This window comes from Phascolarctos cinereus, unplaced genomic scaffold, assembly GCF_003287225.1.
Source record: "Phascolarctos cinereus isolate Bilbo 61053 unplaced genomic scaffold, phaCin_HiC Scaffold_4;HRSCAF=312, whole genome shotgun sequence".
Classification (NCBI taxonomy): Eukaryota; Metazoa; Chordata; class Mammalia; order Diprotodontia; family Phascolarctidae; genus Phascolarctos; species Phascolarctos cinereus.
This window is the reverse complement of record NW_027555847.1, coordinates 203,974,002-203,992,731: the sequence shown is the minus strand read 5'-3', so window position 1 is coordinate 203,992,731 and position 18,730 is coordinate 203,974,002. Positions and strand designations below refer to the sequence as shown.

Sequence of the window (18,730 nt, the reverse complement as noted above, 5' to 3'; positions counted from 1 at the left end):
TTCCTGAACTTTCTTCATCTTGACATTGTTCTGACTTTTCTATTTCCATTTGTTCTCATTCATTCTTGTTACCTCCCCTGATTTCTATCTTTAAAACATGACTTTTAAAAATCCAGGTTGCATGACTAATGTGGAAATATGTTTAATATGATTATACATGTATAACTTCTATCAGATTGCATGCCATCTTGGGGAAAGGGAGGGGAAGGAGGAGGAGAAAATTTAAAACTCAAAATCTTGTAAAAATAAATGAAAACTGAAACTGAATAAATAAACGAGTATTTTAAAAAACAAATAAAAATCCAATTTGGTTGATGTTCCCTTTGTAGCCACAAAAGTCTCTTTTAGAAAGTTCCTCCTTTTCTTCTTCATCAGAATTTTGTTAGGATCTTCAGAATTTAATTTGTGAGAGTTTTCTATTCTTATTAAGCTGACTTTCCCTATAGAATCTTAGGCCACGTGATTCAATTATCCAGATATTTGGAGTTCTCTCTCTCCATCTCCTCTTTCTTTACTCACTCTCTCAAAAGACAGCAGTTAATTTAAAAGGAAAGAACTGGCTGGTGAGAGTAGAAATTATAGGAACCAAGAGGGGAAGTTTCTAGAGTCTGTGATAGAGGAGAGGGAATCTGTGTATAGTATAGTATAGTATAACATGCACCCTAAATTTGGAAAATTTGGGAAAAAGTTCAAAGGAGAGATAAGTAGGATCTTTTTTATGAAGTAAAATGTTCGAGAAGTAGGAAATGCTCAATAATTAAAGTTGTAAGACACAAAAGGAAACAATTCCAGTAAGGACAAACCATGGAACTTGTCTGAAGAGAACTAAGTAGATGCACAAATAACTCAACAACCAATTTAGATTTTTAAAAGAAATCCACAGAAAATGGAAGCCAAGCTAAGTAATAGAGGATGGATGTAAGCATGGAGCACAGTCCTGTAAAATGTGTTAAGAATGCTGAAGATCACAACAAACTGAAGCTAGCGGGGCAGCTAGGTGGTGTAGTGGATAGAGTGGCCCTGAAGTCAGGAGGACCTGAGTTCAAATCCGGCCTCAGACCAAACACTCGACACTTACTAGCTGTGTGACCCTGGGGAAGTTACTTAACCCCAATTTCAAAAAAAAAAAAGTGAAGCTGGCAAGAAAAAGCAAGCATGACAAAAAGGGGAGATTTTGGGTTTTTTGGTTTTGTTTCTTTTCTTTTCTCAGCTACATTGGGAGAAAATGGACTTTTGTACAGAGTGGATAGGATGATAATAACTGACAAAAGAGAGAAGGCAGAGCTGCTTTTTTTCTGTTTTCTCTGCAATGGAGAATTTCCTTTAAAGTGGAAATGACAGAACAAAAATAGCTAACAGGGATTCCCGAGATGAGCAAAGAAAACAGTATTAATACCTAGCTACCAATGAATTTGAGTCTCCTAGACCAGATGAACTACATCAACAGATCCCGAAAGGATTGGCATATGTTACCTTAAGTGATATTTGAAAGATCATGGAAAATAGGAGATGCACCTGGGCATTGGAGAAAATAAAATCTTGTTCTGTTTTTGAGAGACAGAGAGAGAGAGAGAGAGAAGAAAATAGAGTCTATCTGAAAACTATAGGCCAGTGAGCTTAACTTCAATCCCTAGGAAAATTCTAGAATGGACAGTTATTCTAGAGAGATGGTTAGACCATCTAGAAAAGGAAGCCATGATTACAAAGAATCAGCACAGAATCATCAAGAACATGTCATGCCTCTCCCTTTTTGATAGGATCATTAAATGGGAACAGAGTACCTAGATTTTAACAAAGTTTTTCATTCTATTCTTGTGGAGAAGATGGAGAGAGATGGATCAAACAATTAGACAGTAAGATAGATTTGGAACCAGTTAGACAGCTCTACTCAAAGAACAGTTGCTTTTTCTATTTCATTATGGCAGGAGGTCTCTAGTAGAGTATCCAGGGATATGTGTTTCCCCTTAATAAGGATCTGTTCTGGAAAACTTGGACTCAGTCAAAGGGCCACACTTGAGGACCTACAGGGCCACATGTGGCCTCGAGGCTGCAGGTTTCCCACCCCTGTTCTAGATTCTTTAAATATATTAAAATTGTATTTTGAAAAGTCAAAGCAAATAAACATGCTGCTTTTTATCCTAAAAGAAAAAGCAAAGTCATATATCGGAATTTCATATTGATGAAACCCAGAATAGTTATGGAGAACATAAAAATGTCAGTATCATGGGTAGGGAATCTCCAGGTAAGTCTTTGGTATCTCCTATTTTAAGTAATAATCCTGAGTGGTTTTAATCCTGATGAAAAGGGATTCAAAGAAATGGAGATGACCTACAATGCCTTTCTTCACTTTTTGTGTTTTATTAGAAAGAACACTGTGACTGGCTATCAGGTGCCCCATATTGTTATTCTGGTTCCTCCTCTAATTATCTAGTTATCACTAGGTAAATCACAACCTCTCTAGATCTCAATTTCTTCACGTGTAAAATATGGGTAGTACCATCTACTCTATTTCTAATCAAAGTATTTTTGACCCTGCAAAATGCTAGTAGGTCTATACCTAAAAAAAAAATCAAAGAGGAAAAAGATCCATATGTAAAAAAATCTTTTAGTAGTTTTTGTAGTATCAAGGGACTGAAAATTCAAATTATAGTATATCAATGAAATGAAATACTATTGTGTCACATGAAATCATGAAGGGGACAGTTTCAGAGAAATCTGAGATTTGTATGAACTGATGCAGAGAGAAGTGAGCAGAACCAAGAGAACAATATATATAATAACAACAATACTGTAAGGACAAACAGTTTTGAAAAACTTAGAAACTCTGATCAATACAATGACCAACCATGATTCCAGAGGACTCATAATTAAATATGCTATCCACCTCTTGATAGAGAGTGCAAAATAAGACTTTTTTTTTAGACATGGTTAATAAGGGAATCTGTTTTGCTCGACTATACATTTTTACAATGGGTTGTTTTTCTTGCTTTCTCAATGTGGTGGTGAAGGGTGGGAAAGAGATAACAAGGACTATAAGGTAAAATTGTATTTTAAAAGTATTTCAAAAGGTTATTATGAGATCCTAAATCAGCAGCAGAATCTAGTCACGTGTATATAACAATTTAAGAGAGAAGCAACTTAGCATAGTGAATACAGAGTCAATCTCTGAACCAGAAGACTTGGGTTAAAGTCCTCCCTCTGACATATATTGAATGTGTGATCCTGGGCAAGTTACTTTAGTGCATTAGGCAATTCTCCAAGTAACAGAAAGTTGCCAGCCTGCACTGATAGATGGAGTTTTCTCACCTGAGAATTCCCTATACCAGTGAAATCTCAGGGCAGGTCCTTCTCCTTTTGAGATTAACAAAGTACTTCCCTCCCAACAACTTTGTGAACTAGGTAATAGAGATAATATTATTCCCATTTAACAGATGAGGAAAATGAGGTTCAACACTTGCCCATGGTCACATAGCTAATGTCAAGCTAAAAGCACCATGCTTATGTGAGTTACAATTATTAAAAATAAAATTAGCAGGTCTGAAAAGCTTTAATATGCTTTTCCCTCAGCACATGACAGGGAGATTTTTCCATTTACAGCCTGCAAGTCAACCTGGGAAGCTTCTGTCTCTATTTTGGTGAAGCCTGTCTGTCCTCAGAGAAGCTATTACATTCCCCACGGAGATGAAGGATTTCAGAGCATACCAGCATAGGTCCCAATTTTGTAAAGGGAAAAAAAACATGAGAAGAAATACCAAGTGGTAAATAAGCTAAGAAAGCCTACAAGGCTGACAGAAGCAACATTGAGTATTTGGAACCAAGGCCCTCTCATTTTGCACTCCCTGACTTGTAAAGCAAATTGCAAAGGTTTTTCATGTCCACAGGAGTCTCATGGCAGGAATAAAACGACGAAGAAAAAAACAAGGCGAGGCTAAGGCAGAAGAGAGACTGCTCCCAGAAAACTGAACAATAACTCTAAGGCTATGGAAACAAGAAGTGTGACTACTATGGCAACATAAGAGGGAACAACTAAAATGATTTAGAAGCAAGCCAGGCAAAGATGGTGTCAGGTTCTACTAACGCATTGGTGGCATCAAGCACTCCTAAATTGCCAGGAGCAACATTTTGTTCTGATACCAGTTCAAAACACTGGTGACTTTTTCTTTTCCCAGCTAAAACTGATGAATCAGACCACATCTGCTGGCTCATAACCCTGAGAGGCACACAGCAGAGGGAGAAGTCAGAGGAGAGGCACATGGCGAGGAAGAAGTTGAAGGATGTCTGTTAGCAACTTCAGGCTCCAGTAGTTACCATTAACTTGGGATCAGATTCTGCCTTTGCAAGGCCACCATTAAGAGCACCTAGGTGAAGTGCATTTCTGAGGAAAAATTGGGCAAATCATTTAAGCTTTCTCTGCCTCAGTTTCCTCATCTGAAGCAGCTAGGATATAGTATATAGAAAGGCGGATTTGGTATCATGAAGATCTGAATAGGAATCTTGCCTCAGACACTTAATAAAGGGGTGGCCCTGGACAAGTCATTTAAACTCAGTTTAACAAGTCATTTAACCCAGTTAGTTTCAGTTTCCTCTTCTATGAAAAGGGAATAACCTTAGCACCTACCTCACAAGGATATTATAAGGGTCAAGTGAGATAACATTTGTAGAGTGCTTTGTAAATTTTACAATGCCATATAAATACTAGCTACATATTACTTATTTATTTATTTATTTATTTATTTATTGGCTGTGAAATGAGGAGGTTAATAATTTATAAGATCCCTTCTAGCTCTAAATTTATGACCCTATAAATGTCAAGGTGGGTTGGAGTTAGGCTATTGAAGTATTCTTAAATCACCCAGTGAGATCGGCATCAAAGAGGTAAGACGGGTTCAGGGCTGGGAACCCATTTGGACAATAGCTCCTAATGTACTATGGGAATAAAACAAGTACACAAAAGCTTCCAGTCTAATAGGAATGTCTGACACAAAAACTAGCTCTACACACAGTAGGCACCTAGAAACTATCTGCTAAATGTTGTCTGTCACCTCCAAGTCACCTCCAACTACAATTCCCTCTTCATTCACCATCCCCTCCTCCAGCAAATTGAGGTCTGACCCCCTCACTGAGATGCATCTGAAGGACTCCACTCATTAGTGCCTATGGCTCCACTCCATCAGAGCTAGAGTCACAATTTCGAAGAGCTACCCTCATTCATTTTATTTATTTTTATTTTACTTTGTTTTTTTTAGGCATTTGGGGTTAAGTGACTTGCCCAGGGTCACACAGCTAGTGTCAAGTGTTTGGTCTGAGGCCGGATTTCAACTCAGGTCCTCCCAACTTCTGGGCCGGTGCTCTATCCACTGCGCCACCTAGCTGCCCCTTGGGTTTTGGGGGGGTTTTTTGGTTTGTTTTTTTTTTTACCCTCATTCATTTTAATCCAGACTCTTTACTCTAAAATTCTATAACCTACCAGGAACCCTTCCAGTGTTGATGTTTTATGGTTCTAACATAAATAGGAGCATGGAAACAATATGTATAAAGGCTTCCTGCTCCCTCAACCACATTCTGGGAAGGAAGGGGGCATCTAGATGGTATGAGTGCTGGACTTAAGAGCCAGAAAGACTTGAGTTTGAATCCTGCCTCAGATACTAGCTGTGTTACCCTGGGCAAGTCACTTAACCACTCTCAGCCCTAGATTCCTCATTGCTAAAATGGGGGTAATAATAGCACCTGGGGATAGTGAGGTGGCGCAATGAATATGGAGTCAGCAAGACTCATCTTTGTGAGTTCAAATCCAGCCTCAGACGCGTGCTAACTGTGTGACCCTGGGCAAGTCACTTAATCCTGTTTGCCTCGGTTTCCCTATCTATAAAACGAGCTGGAGAAGGAAATCACAAACCACTCCAGTATCTTTGCCAAGAAAACCCCAAATGAGGTCACAAAGAGTCGGACATGACTGAAAAACAACTAAACAACAACAAAACAACACAACTTACCAAGCAGGGTTGTTGTGAGGCTCCAATAAGATAACACATGAAAAGCACTTTATAAATCCTACAGCAGTATATAAACGCTAGCTGTTATTAGCTATTATTAAGGGGAGGGAGTTTCAGTCTGGAAGGGTTTTTTTGCAAGTTTTTCAGTTTTTGATACTGGCAAGAGATGAACTCTAAACCATCCTCCTTTCATATACAAATTCCTCTTGACTCACTGCCCCTGAGGAATGTACTGACCCCTCACCTTACACATTTAAAAAGTTCTCTGCTTTTACTTAAAATTTAGCTTATATATGACTGTGGTCATTTATTTCTTTCCTTGCCATTGTTCGAACCATTAGCACTGGAAAAGATCCTAAAACATTATAAAATTTAGAGTGAATTTAAAGTAAAACCTACATTAGAAATCATTTAGCCCTGGCTCATCATTTTATGGATGATAAAACTGAGGGCTAAAGAGGTTAAGTGATTTGCCCAAAGTCATAAAGGTATTAAATGGCAAATCTGGGATCAGAAGCCAAGTCACAGAATTCATGGATCATGAGTGCCAGAGGGCTCCTATGAGATTATCTAGAACAACCTCCATTTTATTGATGAGGCTGAGGAAGACTGATGCTAATAGTAATAACTTGTAGATGTACTTAGACATTGAGAGACAGAGAGAGAAAAGACAGACATAGAGAGGGAGAAAGTGATAGAGAGAAATAAAGCGAAAGAGAGAAAGAGACACAGAGAGAGAGAGAGAAACAGATATAGAGACAGACATAGATAAAGACACAGAGAGAGAAATTTAAGTTGCAGAAAGCTCTTTATGAATATCTCACTTGATCTTCACAACTAGGGAGGTAAGGTGCTGTTATTATCTATATTTTATGGTCAAGAAAATTGAGGCAGAGGTTAAGAGACCTGCCAAGCATCACACAGCTAATAAGTGTCTGAGGCAGGATTTAAACTCAAGTCTTCTGAACTCCAAATCTAATACTCTACTCACAACTCCGCCTAGCTGCCTCAGATTAAATGACAAGGAAAAATCCACTAGGTTAGTTTGGAACAGAGATGAGACATCCTAATTGTTCTGACTGCCAGTTCAGAGCTCCAGGAGGCTATACTTCTTTTCTTAGTTTGAAAACAGCACTGCTTCAGCACCTGTTGGCATATGAATAAAGGAAACTTCCTGTTCCCTAGGAAGCTATATTCCAAAAGAGATGGAGGGACCACATTTATACCATGATTAGAAGAGTGCCTTGGATAGGAAATACTTTGGAACAATGCTGGCTCTCATTTCATTCTACCTCCCCTCCAAAAAAAAACCAAAAAACAGATGGTATGAATTGTCTCCATTCAGAAAGGTACAGTGGGAAAAATTCTAGATTTGCAATCAGAACAGCGAGGTTGAATCTCAGCTCTTCCAGTGACAACCTGTGTAAACTCAGACAAGTTTTGCCTCAGTTTCCTCATCTATAAAATGAAGAAATCAGATTGGATGATCTCAGAAATTCCTTCCAACTCTAAATCTACAATCCTATGGGTTTCAAACCACTCTTAAAGACATCACTTTAAAGACATTTGATTCCCTTCTCTGAACTTTTTTCTAAGTAAGATGCATTAAGTTGTAATAGATGGTCTTCAAACAATGAAAGATTTTAAGCATCCCTTTCTAACTTTCGTGGCATGATATGTCAGTATTTAGTGATGCTGGGGGAATAGAACATGTCTAGTTCAATAATCCAAGGCATGAATTTAACTGATACCAACTTCCTAAGAATTTCCCCCTCAACTTCCCAGACAGGTGGGTCAAACTCAATGGACTGAATCCAGAGGGTGGGGATGGAAAGAAAGTCCAGGAACCCTGTGGTAGGAGTTAGAATAGCTCTGGAACCTATATTTACTGGAAGCCTCCCTAGCTCATATACATTTTGGGAGTTGGCGCATACTGAGAAATACAGCAGGTTAAAAGTATAGAGATCTGGGCCTAGAGTTAAGAAGTTGTTTCTCAGTCCTTTCACTAATGTCCAACTCTTTGAGACCCCATTTGGGGTTTTCTTGGCAAAGATACTGGAGTTGTTGGCCATTTCCTTCTCTGGCTCATTTTACAGATGAGGAAACTGAGGCAAACAAGGTTAAGTGACTTGCCCAGGGTCACTCAACTACTAAGTGTCTGAGACAAGATTTGTATTCAGAAAGATGAGTCTTCCTGACTCCAGGCCCAGCACTTTATCCACTGGACTACTCTATCTTAGCTGCCCCAGAATCAAGTAGCTGTGTGACCCTGGGTAAGTCATTTAACCTCTGTCTTAGTTTCCTCATTGGTAAAATGGGGCTAATAATAATACCTGCCTCCCAAGGTGGTTGTAAAGATCAAATGAGATAGCATTTGTGAAATGTTTAAAAACCTTAAAGTACTATATAAATGCTAGCTATTATGTTTTAACTTGTATTACAGTTATCTGTATACTCGTCTCATATCCCTTAAAATTTCTTGAGGGCAGAGACTGTATCATTTATCATCTCTGTATCCCCAGAATTTAATGCAGTGCCCTTTAAAAAAAAACAGCCTGGTCTATGATTCATAATTAAAGTTATTAAGATATTAATTTAACTATTAAGTTTAATCTTAAGTTTGAATTTCTTCTTTGTTACAGAGATTCCTTGTTGGATCCACAGATTTTCTCAATGCAGGTACTCCTTCCAACGTTGCCAATCGTAGTTCATCTGTGCCTGCCCATCCTGTGCAACTCTCCTCTCTGTCCTACTGTAAATCCACCACAGCGGGTTTGCCCCAATGTGCTGAGGGCATTCCTTTAGTTCTTTTGATAATGGAGCACACAGGTCTAGTGAGAAAAGCAATGGTCTTCAAGTAAGTTCTGAGCTTTAGTGCCAGATCTGACACTAACTAGCTATCCTTAAAGGCAGGGATTGGTCATTTTTGTAGTATTTGTATCACCATCACCTAACACTATTGCTGCTCAGACTCTTCATGACTTCATTTGGGGTTTTCTTGGTAGAGATACTGGAATGGGTTGCCATTTCCTTCTCCAGCTTAATTTACAGATGAGGAAACTGAGGCAAACAGGGTGAAGTGACTTGTCCAGAGTCACATACCTAGTAAATTCTGAGGCCAGATTTGAACTCAGAAAGATGACTCTTCCTGACTCCAGGACAGGTACTCTATCTACTGTGCCACCTAGCTGCCTGAAATTTAATAATTTAACTAATTAAACTGAACACGGAGCTTGCACATAGGAGGTGCTTAATAAATGCTTTTTGATTAACTGGGTAACCCTGGGAAAGTCTCTTCAACTCTCTTTTGTATTTATTCAGAATGGTGTCATGGAAAGAATTCCAGATTGAGTCAGAACTCTGCTTGAATTTACTATTTGTAAAATGAGTATAATAATATGGATACCGCCTGCCTCAAAGGGACAGCTAGGTGGTGCAGTGGATAGAACTCTGGCCTTAGACTCAGAAACTCCTGAGTTCAAATCCAGCCTCAGACACTTTATGCTTACTAGCTGTGTGACCCTGGGCAAGTCACTTAACCCCAATTGCCTCACCAAAATGCAAAAAAAAAAAGTTGGATAGAAATCTGGGGGCAGCTAGGTGCCACAGTGGATAGAGTACAAGCCCTGGAGTCAGGAGGACCTGAGTTTAAATCCGGTTTCAGACACATAATATTTCCTAGCTGTGTGACCCTGGGCAAGTCACTTAACCCCAATTGCCTTGCCAAAAAAAAAAAGAGAGAGAGAGTTGTAAAGTAAACTTTCAAGTGCCATATAGATATGCATCTTAATAACACAAATGTTTCTGGGGCTGAAAGGTGTTTCCAGTTGCCACTCAGATAGACACAAATGGACCCACTGAGACAGACAAGCCCAATCCACCCAAGTAAATTTTCAGCCACTTATGTCACAGATAAAATTTCTCCCATCCTGTCCCCAAATAACCCATTCTTCGTGATAGAGACTCCCTGTTCTGGCTCTGGAAGGGCTTATTTTCGTTACTTAAGATTATTTTGTATTCTTTTCCCTTTACCTCTGCACATGAGAGATGGACCTTCCCATTGTCCTTGGGCGTTGCAAAAAACAGTAGGGTTGGTGGTCTCTGGCACATACCCCTTCCAACATTTGTACTCAACTCGACTTCCATATGTGGTGTTGTTCAGAAGAGCTGGATAAGCATTTGGGAATGAAGGCAGAATCCCACAGTCCACAGCTGCTGTACAAAGAAAAGAAGAGGTAAAAAAAAAAAAAAAAACAAGGACTGGAGTGGGAAGTGAATTTGTGGGGGAGGGAGAATACAAAGCAGAAGGAGGAAAATAAAATGACAACCTTAGAAACCTAAACACCTGATTTGAAATAGATTTAATGTTCCCCTCTGGAGATCCTCCCCTTTTCAGAAGTCAAGGGTTTTATTTGGATTTCAACCAATCAGTCAAACACTTAAAAGCCTACTATATGCCAGGCATATGGGTATTTTTGATACCACAACCAAAACAAAAGTGTCCCTGTGCTCTCAGCAAGCTTCTGTTCTGCTTAAGAAGACAACATGGGCACATATAAGTATGTACAAAATAAATAAAAGATAATTTGGGAGGCTATGAGAGGGTATAAGGATCAGGGAGGGCCTCTTAACAGTGCTTGAGCTGCATTTTGAAGGAAGACAATACTGATTCTAGAAAATGAAGGTAAGGAGAGAGTGCATTCCAGACCTCAGGGAAGGCCTGTACGAAGGCACAGAGATGAAAAATGAATGTCCTATGTAAGGAATAACCAACATGACTAGACTGTAGTGAGCAAAGGACAGTAATTATTAATATTTTTATACAAACATTCTTTGTTATGATTTCTTTCTTTTTTTTTTAAGGCAATTGGGGTTAAGTGACTTGTCCAGGGTCACACAGCTAGAAAGTGTCAAGTGTTTGATTTGAGGCCGGATTTGAACTCAGGTCCTTCTGACTTCAGGGCAGGTACTCTATCCACTGAGCCACCTAGCTGCCCCTTTGGTATCACATATTCTTGTATTAGAGTTAAAAAGGATTCCGCACATTTTTCTTTTTTGCTCACTCTACAAAAAGGCTTTCATCAAAGTGTGGAAAACAATATTTGATTTCGAAGCAATGAGGCTAGTTTTATTAATATATTTGCTTTTTAAATTTTAAATAAACAGAATTTATACATCCAGCAAAGTGCTTATCACTTAAAAGTAGTCACTTGGAAGCCATCCATTCACTCTAAAAATATTATTTCCAGGACTTCTTAAGGGAGCTGCTTTTGAATCCAATAGCATAGTCTTTTGAATATCCCCAATAGTCATAAATCATTATCCTCTAAAGATTCTTGAACCAAATTTTGTGAATCGGGTGTATCATCAAGCTAGATTATTTAGGGTCAAACCCAAGGACTAACAGAACAATTAAGTTATTAATTTAACCATTAAGCTGAATAATGAAGCTGAGCTCCTTGTTATGCTGATTCCTTGTTGGATCCATGGACCTTCTCAATGTGGGGACATGGCCAATCATAGCCCTTCTGTGCCTGCCTACCCTGTACAGCTCTTGTCTCTCTACTACTGTCAATCCACCACAGGCTCCAAGGTGCTGAGGGCATTCCTCTAGTTCTTTTGACATACTATGGACACCAATGGAACGTACTGGTTATCCACTAGTTATTCCTTGTTTTCACTTTCTGATTCCATCAAGTCGAGCAGTCCATCCCCTATGCCACTTCTAAATTTCAAGTCAAATTTAAAGGACAGTATTGATTACGAAGGTGGCACAGTGGACAGAGTGCTGAGCTTGCAGTCAGGAAGGCTTATCTTCCTGAATTCAAATCTGGTTTACTAGCTGTGTGACTGTGGGCAAGTCACTTAACCCTATTTGCTTCACTTTCCTCATCAATAAAATGAGCTGGAGAAGGAAACATCAAACCACTCCAAATTTTTTTCCAAGAAAAAGTTAAATGGGGACACGATGTTGGGTACATGTTGGATACAACTGAAATGTCTGAATAACAACAAATTAATTGTGAAAGGAATAAAATACTCAAGTGATAGCTCTGTTTATGGAGGATTCTCTTCTTTTTTTTTTTTATTTGATTACCAACTTCCATATTCTCTCCCCTTTCGGACCTCCCTCTGGAGAGAATTCTTCAGCAGGAAGCCTTCTGCAGATTCATTGGCTGTTAGCTACCCTCTCTTTTGTCTCTAGGACCAAATAAAACTCCACATACAGAAAGAGATGTCCATTTTCCCAAATCCTTCCACAGAAATATGCAGTTGCCTTTTCAATTATTTACAACCACATATTATCCCACTCTACAAATTATAGCTAATGACCCAAGGGCTCTTAACCCCATGATGTTTATATGAGTTTCAAAAAAAAAAAAGCCTCCTCTTCCCTTCATGGTTATGGACAACCGAAACCTGACTGTAATTTCACATACGACAAATGCGCCCCACTAGTTATATTATTCACTCCACCATATTAGTATGGGCACAAAGGCCCAAGGCCTGAAGAAACTAGGCAGTCTCTGACATATTAAAAATGAAAATATGTATCCTCAAGTCCTGTTCACCTTTAAATAATGATATCCAATAAAGAGAGTAAGGTGGTATAGTAAATAGAGTGTTGAAGTTGGAATCAGGAAGACTCAAGTTCAAATCCCACCTCAAACATCAAGTAGCTATGTGACCTTAGGTAAGTAATTTAACCTCTTAGTTTCCTCATCTGCAAAAAGGAGAAAATAATAGCACTGACCTCCCAGGATGGTTGTGAGGACCAAATAAGATAATATATCTAAAGCATCTGGCTAGCCTTAAAGTGTTATTTAAATGCTAGCTACTATTAACATTATTATTATGATGATTATGTTCCCTGTCTTCAGGTGACTTCTGGAAAGATGGGTGGGCTTCTGATATTTGTGCGGACTGTCATGGACTAGAAAGATTAATAAGATTATCAAAAAGATTAATAACTTTACATGCTAGTACAATGCTTTACAATATAGGAAGAACTTTCACACATACTATTTTATTTGATCCTCACAACTAAGGTGAGGTAAAAAGAGCAAGTATCCCCTTTTTTCAGATAGGAAAACTGAAGCTCCAATGAGTTGTCTTTTGCACAAGGTCATATGGTTATTAAGTGGCAAAACTAGAACTAGGACCTAGGTTTTTGTAATCCCAATTACAGGTAGGGGCAGCTAAGTGGCACAGTGGATAGAGCACCAATCCTGGAGTCAGGAAGACTCATTTTCCTGAGTTCAAATCTGGTATCAGACACTTACTAGAGCTGTGGGACCCTGGGTAAGTCACTGAATCTTGCATGTCTCAGTTTCCTCATCTTTAAATGAGATGGAAAAGAAAACGGCAAACCACTTCAGTATCTTTGCTAAGAAAACTCCAAATGGGGTCATGAAGAGTCAGATATAACAGAAAAATGACTAAGCAATGACTGATTGAATCTGAATACTGTGTAGAAAGAAGGAAGCAAGGAAAAGACAGACATCTATTTGCAATACATCTTCAATGAGGCAGGGTCACCCCATGAACTCCTAACACTTTTTAAAAATCACAATATAGAGGAACGTTAACCCTTGCCCATAAATTATGAAAATGCTGGTATGAAATTCATGTGAATTTCATGTGAATTATTCCCAGATTGTTAGTTTCCTTATGTGAGTACATATGCAAGCTGCTGAATAATAAATGAATACATGCATGCATGCATGAATAAATAAATAAATCAAATGAAAATAATTAAATTTCCTGATCAGTAAGTCTATGATACTTAGCCACAACATGCTAGTGCCTAACTCACTCACCCCCTCTCTTTTTATCTTCCCACCTATTACACTGAGAACAATAAACAAATCAACATTGACAGCCCTTCCTAGCTGCAATGATAATCAGTTTTTCTATGGCTCCCCAATCATCGATCATGATCATCGCTGTAACTTCTAGGTGTTTATTAAGTGTATATTGATTGAGTGACAAAACATCCTTCCCAACCACTACCCTCAGCACTTAGCCCAGAATCACTGGTTGTAAGGGAGCTTTTAAAAATTATCATTCATTCAAGTTAAGTGTTTATTCCAGACACTGAAACACGCTTCCCTATTTTTGGTAAAGAAATGGAATTATGATAGGTGCAGAATGTTGCATTCATCAAACTGCCATTTTGTTGGATATGTTTGCTTAATTATTCTTCTTTGTTACAAGAAAGGGTTTTCTTGGGAGGGTATATTGGGAAATTTTTGTGATACATAAAAAAAGACATCAACAAAACGTTTTCTTTAATTAAAATAAAATAAAATGGTCCATCAGGAAACCTGTCTTGCAAGCATCTGTTCTACTTGACAAGAAGCCATATCCATAAGCAAAATCCATGTTTTTTTCTAAACCGTATCCAACATGAATGGTGTTTATGAGAAGGAGATTCTCCTGGTGAAACTGTGGAAAGAAATGAGCGCCAAGAGATTCAGTTTCTCCCTTGATGGGCACTGCGTCAAATCACTGAAGACAGCATAGTACAGTGGAAAGAGCACTACAGATAGGAAAATCAGTTTCAAGTACTCCCCTCTCCCATTTATAACTCACTGTGGAATTTCATCCACATGGGCCTCCGCCTCCTCACCTGTAAAATGAGGGGCTTTCCACTAGGGATAATCTCTAGAGTCCCTTCCACCTCTAGCATTCTATGCTACCTTGCCTACAACTTAATACAATATAAAAATAATGCAATATAGGGAGAAGACTTAAAATCAGAAGACCTAGCCACTTACTAGCTTACAAGCAAGTCAGTAGAAGGCCTTGCTTTCAAGAAGCTCAAATTCTAATTGGAGAGAGAGTATTAAACAACTATGTATCTACAAGGTGGTACAGTGGATAAAGGGATGGGCCTGCAGTTAGGAAGAATCATCTTCCTGAGTTCAAATCCATCCTGAGACACTAGCTGTGTGACCCTGGGCAAGTCAATGTGATACAATATACATGGTACAAAGATCAAAGGCACAGTTTGAGAAGAAGCCTGGGGAGGTAAAGAAAGAAAACATAATCAAAACTTTGATTATGGGGGGGGGGAGAAGCACAAAAGAAAAGCACAAAAATTCAGTAAAAATCTAAAGGGGGTAGGAATCACTTATAGCTGAGGGCAATTTAGGAAAGCTTCATGGAAAAGGTGGCATCTTAGCTAAGTTGGAAGGATAAGCAGTATTTCACCAAGCAAAATGTGGGCTAGGGCATGGCAAGTAGAGGAGAACATTGTGAACATAAGTAGAATGTTGAGGAGTCGTGGAGTATATCCAAGGAAGAGCAAAGTACTCCAGAATGGGGAACATATACAACGAGTATGAGTGGTAGAGAAGATAGCCAGCTTTAGAGCCAAGGAATATCGGAAATCAAATCTCGCCCCTGACACAAACTGGATGTGAGACTTTGGGCAAGTCACTTATAACTTCTCAGTGCTCTAGGGAGGCAATTCTAAGTATCATCATAGAAGGTGACAACTGGAATTTGTAAAAGGAGTTTCCTTACCCAGGATTCCCTCTACCGATAAAATCACAATAGAGAATGTGTGATGGGCTATCACAGGAGGTAACCTTGGAAAAGTCAATTGTACCCAAATAACATTGTTTTGCTCTTTAGTCATTTTTCAGTCATGTCCAACTCTGCGTGACCCCTTTTGTAGTTTTCTTGACAGATACTGGAGTGGTTTGCCATTTCCTTCTCCAGCTCATTTTACAGATGAAGAAACTGACACAAGCAGGGTTCAGTGACTTGCCCAGGGTAGTACATGTCTGAGACTGGATTTGAACTCAGGTTTTTCTGATTCCAGGCACAGCACTCTATCCACTGTAGCACTTAGCTGATTCAAATAAGACGGGACTGCTATGTCAAGTTAAAAAAGCATCTCAAAAAAGCAAGAGTCATATCTTCTACTTTTGCTATCATCCTCACTGTGCTTTTTTTTTTTGGGGGGGGGGTGAGGCAATTGGGGTTAAGTGATTTGCCCAGAGTCACATAGCCAGCTAGTAAGTGTTATGTTTCTGAGGCTGGATTTGAACTGAGGTCCTGCTGACTCCAGGGCCGGTGCTCTATCCATTGCCCCACCAAGCTGCCCCTTCTCACTGTGCTTTTTACAAAGTTTTTTTTACAAAACATATGGTAGGTATTCAATAAGTATTTGTTTACTTGATTTGATCAGCTCAAGTCAAACTGTGAGAAGAGAGGTAGCTATGGAAGGAATGGGGAACCAATCACAGGCAGTAAGTTCTGAGCGCCATGACATTTCCTCCACATTTGTAAAAAAAATTATCTCCTTTTGGGTGAATAACAAAGAGGTACTTTTATTCTATAAATCCTCTCACCTTGACACTGTATGTTTGGGGTCTCCCAGGTGCCACCAGCAGTACAACTTATCACACTCTCTTCCTGGTCACCGTAAAATCCTTCTTTACAAGCATAATGAACTTGGCCACCTAGCCTGGAGGTGTATTTTCCGATGATGTAGCCATTTGGAATCTCTGGAGGTGTCCCACAGTCTATTTCTACAGGTAAAATCATGTCAAATTGGTCACTGTATGGATTCTTCAAAGGCAAATACAAACCCTCTTCCCAAATTAATAGATTCACTCTGGCTTGACCACTTGAATCTTTTTCAACAATTGCCTGGGAAATCTTAAGTCTGTATCTACATTCCATTCTAACTTTGCACAGGAACCACGTATATGCATGTGCAACTTCTGAGTCAAGTCTGACTAATATGGACTAACAGAGGCAAGGCCAGTCTGACAGTGAAAAGTCAGAATGATACAAATTTTTTAAAACTAACACAATTTTATTATTTTCAAGGTCATACTTAAAACACAACCAATCAACAGGAAGATCTGAGTTCACATATTGCCTGACACTTATTAGCTTTGTAGCTCTGGACAAGTCACTTAATCACTGTCTGCCTCACTTTCCTCATCTGCAAAATGGGGATAATAATCACATACTCCCTAGAGCTCTTGTCAGGATCAAATGAGACATTTGTAAACTACCAGAGGCATGGTACACAGTAGGTGCTATGGAAATGCTTATTCCCTTCCCCCTCTATTATTCTAATGTATAAAGCTTGCTAAAACTGCTTCAATAAATTAGATAAGTTAGCAATTAGAAGTATTCATTTGCAATAGGGATCTTTTTCACTGACATCATTTCACTGACATAGGATGAGAAAGCTCACTGCACCAATGCAGGATGGCACCTTCTGCACAATAAAGGCTCTTAATTATTTGAAGCAGAATTGTCAAAAACGTAGGAGGCCACATGCTGCCTACAACACTCCAAAGTGGGGCTGAACCAAATTAAAATATAATTGGATAATATTTAATAAAATAAATAAAAATGCAATAAAACATACATAATGTTAATACGTGGTTTTCTAAGTCAATAAGTGGCCTGTGGGGATCTTTCTGTACAGTTTAGCGGCCTCCATTTCTATTTGAGTTTGACAGCACTGTCCTAAAGCACCAAAAGGATAAATGACTTTCTCAGGTTTACACAACATGTACATATTGATGAGGGAATGTGAGTTCAGGTCTTTCTGACTCTGAGGCCAGCTCTCTATCCTCTAGGCCCATCTCCCACTGGGGAATACTAATAATTAATATGCCATAGTTTCCTAAAAACAGTTTACGCTTTTGGATTGGTTAAATACTCTACTTGACACCTTGGTGTAACTTTGTTTTCTTGGTAGATTTTGCAAGGGAACGGGTAAATCACACATCACGTATATACCTGCATATACTCAAGTGACTCTTTAAGGCAGGTAGCTCAGAGCAGACAGATGTCCCCATGAGTCCATCCTCACCTCCAAATGTCACATACCTAAGCAGTGACCCACCTGTGCATGATGTACCATCCCTCATAGGGTGGAAAGGTTGGGTCCCATTTAGGGGAAGGTATCCATCCTTGCAATAGCATTCATAGCTTCCAGGAGAATTCACACACCGTCCCCCAGGCCCACAGGTGTCTGGTACTTCACATTCATCCAGGTCTTGATGATCCAACAAAAGTAAAGAAGGAAAAGAAAGAGATTGAAAAGTGGAAAAAATAATTATTTTTCCATTCTACATTGCTTCATGAAGGAATACACTTGCTACCATCTAACCATCATTTCATCTATTTTAGATTTGTCTCTCCAACTTGATGGTAAACTCCTTCATTATTGGGTCCTTGTCTTATATTTCTCCTGTATCCCTCCATGGCAGAAAATATGCTTCAGACACTCAACAAATACGTGGTGGTTGAGCAATATTTTTGACTAAGTTTAATTTATTTAAATACAATTCATGAGTTATTGTAGTCAAAACTTCTATTGCTGCTATGCATGTACCTTTTTCTCTACCCCTAACCTCACTCTAGTTCTAGAACAATGAACCATGATCAAATTAGCTCTGCCATTATTCCTTCAAGGGGTATGTCAATCTACTCCCCAAAGGTCCACTCCTCATCATATAACTTTCTGGACCAAGGTAATGCTCCCTGGGTACCACTGCTCTAAGTTCATTACCCCATTAGAATATAAGCTTCTTGAAAGCAAGTTCTTTTCTTTTTGTATTTGTTTGCACAGTACTTGGCATATAGTATACCTTTTTAATAAATGCTCTTTTGGGGGGCAGCTAGGTGGCGCAGTTGATAGAGTACCGGCCCTGAAGTCAGGAGGACCTGAGTTCAAATCCAGCCTCAGACCAAGC

The 18,730-nt window shown here is 39.0% G+C and overlaps 1 protein-coding gene across 1 annotated transcript in view; it reads right to left on the bottom strand.

Annotated features, from left to right (window-relative positions):
- The window catches only part of SUSD1 (sushi domain containing 1), a 334,279-nt gene that overhangs the window by 255,275 nt on the left and 60,274 nt on the right, over window positions 1-18,730 (bottom strand). Inside the window, exons 4-6 of the mRNA XM_078152858.1 lie at window positions 17,878-18,030; window positions 16,358-16,537; window positions 10,026-10,205 (exon numbers count right to left, since the gene is read on the bottom strand). Of these exons, the coding sequence (XP_078008984.1) occupies window positions 10,026-10,205; window positions 16,358-16,537; window positions 17,878-18,030 (513 nt within the window). The remainder of the gene's footprint in view (window positions 1-10,025; window positions 10,206-16,357; window positions 16,538-17,877; window positions 18,031-18,730) is intronic.